The following is a 7,980-nucleotide window of genomic DNA, read 5'->3' as shown; positions in this document are numbered from 1 at the left end:
GTTGGAAAGTATGTTGTTTTTGGACATATTTACCCTTGCCCCTGCTTCTTAATTGTTCTTGAAGTGGGTAATTTTAACCTGGTATTCTAATGTTGCTTCCAAACCCAAATCCATTTCCCGATTCCCATGAAGCTCCTTAATGCATTACATTTTCTACGTTATTGGCCTGGATAAGGATTTTAGTGAATATACCAAAAGTAAAAGAGAGAGTGAGAAGAAATACTTTTTGGGTTAATACCATTTTAATTAAATATCAACGTACTTTACGAATTAATGAAAGTATGTTGCTATTATTGTCCCCATGGTTTTAACTTTTATACGGTTTATGTTCTTTATGTTGTACTATACAACACCTTTTCAGCTACTAAAGTCTAAATATACATTTCTCCATCACGCAAGAGGCATATTATATAGATACAAGAAACAATAAAACAAAAATGACAAAAATATGTCTAAAACTTACTGCAGGTGTATTGCCAAAATAAAAGAAAAGACTGAATTGCTTCTCTTATATATATATATATATATATATATATATATATATATATATATATATATATATATATATATATATATATATATATATATATATATATATATGCCATTATAGCAGGTAAACCAACTTCACAAATTAATTTTTTTACTAACTTTTCATTTTCAGCCCCTCTACATGTGGGTTATGTACTAAAATGACACAACTTAAATTTATCTTACATTTCAACCCGCCTAACCCAAAACTCGATTAACCCGACCCATTTGAAGAAGACAAACATGTGGTGGTGTAATTTTTTTTAAACATGTTAAAATGTTAAGTTATTTTGGAATTAACCATGTTCAGTTATAACTTTGAGCACATATTATTCACTTATAAATCAATATTTATATTACATTAGACATTTTGTATGATCTTTTCGGTGATTGTTAAAAAAAAGTATAATATTACTTCGTTTCTTGATAAATTAAATTGATATAATTAAGTGATAATAATATCTAATAAAAATAACCAAATTTTAAAAATGAAATTTGAAACGTTTGTAAGTATGTAGGGGATAAACCAAAAATAGATGATTAGACGCTTCACTTTTTTTATAATAACATTTAATCTATTTAGAGGTCTTATATCTATGATGGAGGTAGCTTAATTATAGAAAAAAGATTAACATGTTAAAGACTTCATTTTCAACTACTTACCATATATACTGCTTTGAGATAAATATATAGTTAAATCTCAATGGTGACCACTTAGATAAAAAATAGATAGAGTATATATCAAAAGTTATATCTTATTATATTATAATATAAACCATATTATTTCTAAAAATAGATTTAAGATGTTCAAGTGTTTAAGTTGAATGTATATTATAATTTAAATTGTCCACATAACTCTTATCGACAATTGTTTAGATGTAGTAATTATTTGTGGAAAAGAACTAATTGTCTCTAAAAACTAATATTTGAAAGAAACTATTCATACCCGTCGCTTGGCGCGGGTAAACGGCTAGTATATATATATATATATATATATATATATATATATATATATATATATATATATATATATATATATATATATAAGGTTAAGGTTTAAGAAGTTATACCTCATTTTGGGGATGTTACATTATGGCTATATGGACCATATGGAATTTTGGAAATTCCACTATCATTGGGTCATCATCTCCTAGGAAATCTGCTACTTCTATGATATCGTTCATAGGGCTTTTTGTTTTTTTTTTTTTTTGGATTTCCGGTAGGTATACAAAAAAGCTAACTTTTCTTGGGTTTCTTGGTTGTATAACCCTAGTTTAGCTTGTATTATGTTGTAATGGTTATTTTCTAGCTTCTTGCTAGGTTTTTAACAAATCCCCCGCCTTTCCAAAAAATCAAGATCAATCTTAACATTTCGAATGCCTGCAAAAATCAAATTCATACTCAAAAAATTGTTGTTAATTGCTATTAAACATTTGCAATATATGCCAATCTTCACTCATTATTAATAAATTGAAACTACTACAAGCAACTTTGGAAAAGAAGATAAATAGGCAACGCATTACTATTTTCTAAACATCGATCTTTCTGTCAATTTTAAAAGTAAATTAATTTATTATATTTTCATAATAAATATTTTTAAGAAACTTTTCACAATCAAAATCAAAACCAAGACGTTTAATCTTTCTGAAGACGTGGTAGATCAAAAATAAGATTTAAAAGTTTTAATTTTGAAAACCTTATTTCTGTTTTAATAACTGCAGTGAAAACAATCAACAATATTATGTATGCTATTAAAGAAACTGAATAAGTTTTTATCTCTTTTAAGAAGTTTAATATTGCAATAGTTGTATCATGTTCAGTTGGTAAACGATATTTGTAACAATTTCAACTCGTTAAATAAACTGTCACAGTAAGACACTAATGTCTGAGATATGACCATTTTGTAACTTCTTTTCAAAATTTATTTAGTTTTCTTTAGTTCATCAGTATAACTTTTCTATTGTGAATAAGAATCCAAAAATGTCTGCATACTACTTATATTGCTTAAATCTTCACCCAGTGAACTAATAGTCTAAGCAACAATATATGTACACAAGTTATTAAATCATGAAAGATAATCTAGTTCATTTACTATTTTCAACTACTAACCGTCACTCTCGTCAAATTGTAATTTCTTGAAAATTATTTTTTAATTATTTTTCTCAACAAAAATCGAATAAATTTTTAAGTTAGAAGCTATAACTAGATGACTAAACTGCACAAATGGTCCTTGTGGTTAGCTGAAAATTGCCACTTTGATCCAAAAAAGTTTGGACTAGCACCAGAGGTCCAAACTTTTCATTTTGTTGTGATTTTGGTTCAACTTCTATTGATCTTTTTTATAATGACGATTTTGCCCTTACCTTTTTCTTTTTCAGTTTATTTATTTACTAAAAATACTTTTCCAATTAAAAAAAGAAAGAAAATCTCTCTCTCTCTCTCTCTCTCTCTCTCTCTCTCTCTCTCTCTCTCTCTCTCTCTCTCTCTCTTCCTAAAAAAACACATAGTTGAAATCGATTTTGTAACTCAAGAACTCAAGACCAAAAGCATCAGATGCACACCTATATTTCGTTTTTGAAATCGATTTTGTATTTCATTTATGAAACTGATTTTGTATTTCGTTTGTTGGGTTTCTGGAACTTGATTTCAAAAATTAAAACACACACGCACAAAAAGATATGTTCCATTTCCTCTGTTCCTCACCAAAAAACCCATCGATGGTCTCTAATTTTCAATTGACAAAGGTGATAACGAAGGCTTGAAGCAAAACGAGACTGAAATCGATTTTGGATAACAAAGGATTCGAATTGAATAACTGATTTTGAACTGGTTCGACTTTCGGATAGTCAAAACTTGATATCTGAATATCGAAGGTTTGATTTAGAAGTGGATTGAATAATGAAGGAGATGAAACAACGAGGGTGTTTCCCCTTACTCATCCACGACCCAGCAGCCCCGAAATCACATCCGCTCGCTGCTTCTTCCCACCTGCGTCGCTTCGCTCTCGTCGACCCGGAGACTTCTCCCTCCTCACGATCTGCAATCGCCGATACCTCTCTCGGTCCCCTTTCTGGCTTGCGACGAGCAAGGAACCAAGGAGCGAACCCCCCCAAAATCGAAGTTGGTGTTCAATTTCTTCTCTACTTGCAATGACGCTTCCGTTCCTTCTGCTGCCTTGTGTTGGGTACTATTCACAGTCTCCTGTTTTCTTATTGTACGACAACGAACGAAGGAAGGGAAGGGTGTTGCGTTGGGTTTGATCGGTGAAGGCAGCGGTGATGTTGTGGTGGAGCAAGGTGGTGCTCGGTGGTGTTGGGGTGTCTCTTGGTGTTTCCGGTGGTTAGGGAATGAAGCAGCAACGAGGGGTTTTGGATGGTGTTTCTCCGACGAGTGGGTAATGGAGGCTGCTGCCTTCTTTTGGGTCTTAGAAAAAAACACAAATGGTCGTTTATGGGGAAGAGAGAGAGAGAGAGAGAGAGAGAGAGAGAGAGAGAGAGAGAGAGAGAGTTATTTTCTTTTTTATTTTTCTTTTAGTTATGAAAATATTTAAATAAATAAAAAAACTGAAAAAAAAAACAAAAAAGAAGGGTAAAATCGTCATTACAAAATTTTTTAAAGTAAATTAGACCAAACTCGCAACAAAATGAAAAATTTGGATATGTGATGCTAGTCCAAAACTTTTTGGACCAACGTGGCAATTTTCAGCAAACCACAGGGACCATTTGTGCAGTTTTGTCTAACTAGATAGTTTTGTGGATATGAAAATGTATTTATTCTGATATCTAAATTTTATATTAATAATAAATTTAACAAACCTAATATTTATTGTTAACAAAACATGAATAAAATTAGTAGACTGAAACTATACTTTAATTAATTAATATAACATTATTTTATCTTTTAAATTCTATGCAACCGCACCACCAGCACAACCCAGAGCCACCACTATATATAGGAAAGATATAAAAACAGCTACAGCAGGCATAAAAACAACCACGTATTCAGTTAACACCTAGATGCCAATTTTTTTACGGATTTATTATCATTATGGCCCCTTTGCTAAAACCATGTCCAAATGTTTGTGATTTTAAACCATTTTATTTTAGACAAATATATATTACATTTTTGCATCAATAATATAGTTATTGACAGTGACACATTAATTACCTAGGTATAAAAATGACAAAACAATATAAATAGTTAATCACACTTCGATTTTCAAATTGGTTCAGAAGGAAAAACATAATATATCCTTGTTGGTTCAGAAGAAAAGCTTGAACATGCTCAAACTTGTATAAAATCCAACACCAAGTATTTCAAATACATTTGACATAAATGAGTTCAACCCAACTCAACTCACTGAGTCACTGTTCATTAACCTTCTTCCCCAAATTCTTTTGTGAATCGCTCATGAAGCTCAAGATCACTTTTACTCACAGTTGGCCTCTGCCTCACCAAAACCTTGTCAAAATCCGCCCGTATGATTGGTGGCGGACTAATCTGCAATAACTCCTCACATCAGACAGAACAGAACAAAACAGTACAGTCTTATCTTATATCTTATACTGTGTTTGGTAATGTATTGGACTGTTATCGATAGGACAAAAATTACTATATATCTCTTGTGTGTGTGGAAAAGACAAAAATGCCCTTTTCATTACCTTTGAAGCGAGCCCTTTTGCTGCAAGCTCTTGCATGGTGATCTGGACAGCCCCGGGTTGTTTAGGTCCACATGGGACCCACAAGCCGTCGTTTGTGTTAACGAAAAACATGGCGTCTTGCGTTTTACGAACCGGTTCAAATAAAACATCCTTAACCTACACAAAAAAAAATAATAATAATAAATAAATAAATGATAGATATTTTACAATGGTATTTCAGGGTTTTTTTAGGAATTTCACTTACACAAACAGCAATATCAGAACCAGAAAACCCTTCAGTCTTACGACCCAAAGCTTCAAAGTCACTATCAGTTAAGTTATTAGGCGTATCCCCTAAATGCACCTATAAAAAAAACAATTAAGATTTTAGAATATAAAATAATATTTAGAAAATTACATATCTGCCCTCGTATTACTTTGAACATGTGCTGTCTTGCTTTCATATCTGGGAGTGGAATGTATATACGCTTATCAAATCGCCTCCTTATAGCCTGCATTACAACAAAATTAGTCAAGTAGTCAACAGTTGTTTATTTACTAAAATACCCTTATGAGACTAGTTGTTTATTTATTTACTAAAAGACCTGATCGAGAGAGTAGGGTGTGTTTGTGGCTGCGAGAACTAGGACTTTATCATCATTGTGTCCTACACCCTGAAAGAATCAAAACAAGTGTGTTTAAGCTTTAAGGGGTAGTTTAGTAAAAGATTAATGGATTTTTTTTAAAAAAAATGACCTGCATTTGAACAAGAATTTCGGTTTTGATACGTCTTGAAGCTTCACTTTCATTGCCCTCACCACGTTGACCACTTAAGGAGTCAATTTCATCAATGAAAATGATGGAAGGAGCACTTTCACGTGCCATTTGGAAAAGATTTGAGACTAGTTTTTCACTTTCACCCATCCATTTTGAAACAAGATCTGAAGAAGATACACTGCACGAAAAAAGACATTTGAAATTATTAAAAAAAAAAAAAGGAAGTTTCTATTTATGTAGTGGTTAGAAATTGTTAAATTAAGACCTGAAAAATGTAGAGTCTGCTTCAGTTGCAACAGCTTTTGCTAAGTATGACTTTCCTGTGCCAGGTGGACCATATAAAAGAAAAGCTCTCCAAGGTCTCCTTTTACCTACCATTATACAAATTCTTAAGTTGTTAGTGAAGATATAAAATATATCTATGAAATGGTTTTGGTTATCAAAAAACATATAGGGTATGCAATGTGTGTTATAATCATTATTGTGAGAATAATAATTATTTAAGATTAGAATTAAATAACATTGTACTAAGCACTTTTGGTGTGTGGATTGTAAGCAAAATTGAAAGATAAAACATTAGCACTTAGCAGAATAACGCAAGCTACCTCCACCAACCTCCAGTTAAAAGTTCTGTCAATTGAAACTAGTGTTTCTCCAATAAATTGCCCCCATTATTATATATAAAATATCTTCATGACACATAATATCTGCATTTTGCTTGGGCATGAAAGTTACTGTAACTCACTAACATTCTATAAGATCTTGATACACAAGTCAAGTCGTTTGGGAGGCAACTAAAAGTTATGCAGCTCACTAATTTGGGAATTAGAAGGAAAGGAAATAGCAATGAACAAAAGATAACGATGTTAGACCAGTTATGATCGTGAAGAAGTGGCAGAGATGATGAATCAATCACTGAAGTTCAAATAATCTAAGAACCCTAATGAGTTGCTCATGTTCCATCAAATCAAGTAAATAGAAACCAAGATGCAATGATGATATCAAGTATACTAACCAGTAAAAAACTGAGGAAACTTCACCGGTAGAATAACCGCTTCTTGTAAAGCCTGCTTAGCACTCTCAAGTCCAGCAACATCATTCCACTTAACATTAGGTTTCTCCCGAACAATCGCAGAGTTCAATCCAGCCCTAAGCTTTGACTGCTCAGGATCTTCCCCATCTCCACCTCCCCCTTCCCCATCCTTGGGTTTCGTCTTTGGCCGTGCCGCCACCGCCGCATCACCTCCGCTAGCCGCCGGGCCTGTACCACCTTCATCCAGAACAGCCCTAATCTCCTCCGCGCGACGCAAATACTCGGTGAATTTCTGCGTAATCGCTTCACGAATCTTAGGGTTTTTTTCGTACTTTAAGTGAGTCTTGAAGTACTCCAAAGCGTTCATGTACAAGGGAAAAGCTTTTGCGTAATTTCCAGCATTGTCCTCTTGTACAGCTTGCTTCACGTACTCTATTGCTTGTTCTTTGAAATTGCTATACATGGCATATGTGTAATCAGGGGTTTTTGAGATCGAATGATTGTGGGAGTATAAATAGGAAAAAGGGAATGAAACCCTAGAAATTAAGGTGGATCGGGAACTGAAATCGACTAATTTGGGGGTTTGATTGGAGGAAAAGGGAGAAGACGACGATGATCAGGTGACGAAGGAATGGAGTCAAATGCTCCTCAATTCGAATTTACACGCGAGTCGGAGGCTTGCTTTTTATTTTTACTTCCTTTTATAAAATATATTTCTGATTTGTGTTCGACTCACGATCTAATACTAACACGATAAAATATTTTTCTTCTGTTTATCAAGTACAAAATTATGTTACATTAAAAATTAAATTTGTTTATAAGCTAACTTATATACTCCAAAATCTAAACATCGCCCAAACTTTTCACCTCTCACGCGAGTTAGTGATGTTGATGTGGAATTCTTTCATAGACGTGAACCTGATGTGGTGTGGTGTGGAGCTTTGTGACCTCATTTATTAGTATGCTTCCCTCTCTCTTATTTCTTTTCCTTCACTTTAGCAA

At 33.0% G+C, this 7,980-nt stretch overlaps 1 protein-coding gene across 1 annotated transcript; it reads right to left on the bottom strand.

Annotated features, from left to right (window-relative positions):
• Positions 1 to 4,721: 4,721 nt before the first annotated feature.
• Positions 4,722 to 7,637, bottom strand: LOC145156632 (protein SUPPRESSOR OF K(+) TRANSPORT GROWTH DEFECT 1). Its single transcript, XM_079075927.1, has 8 exons — positions 6,961 to 7,637; positions 6,211 to 6,316; positions 5,925 to 6,123; positions 5,774 to 5,842; positions 5,606 to 5,680; positions 5,434 to 5,532; positions 5,190 to 5,345; positions 4,722 to 5,028 (listed from the first exon to the last, which is right to left on the bottom strand). Exons 1-8 carry the CDS (start codon positions 7,439 to 7,441, stop codon positions 4,903 to 4,905), a joined length of 1,311 nt encoding a protein of 436 aa, XP_078932053.1. The 5' UTR covers positions 7,442 to 7,637; the 3' UTR covers positions 4,722 to 4,902.
• Positions 7,638 to 7,980: the final 343 nt, after the last annotated feature.

This window comes from Lactuca virosa, chromosome 1 (assembly GCF_052849685.1).
Source record: "Lactuca virosa cultivar CGN04683 chromosome 1, Lactuca_virosa_CGN04683_v6, whole genome shotgun sequence".
Taxonomy (NCBI): domain Eukaryota; kingdom Viridiplantae; phylum Streptophyta; class Magnoliopsida; order Asterales; family Asteraceae; genus Lactuca; species Lactuca virosa.
The sequence above is the reverse complement of the archived record's forward strand: the minus strand, read 5'-3'. Positions and strand labels throughout refer to the sequence as shown.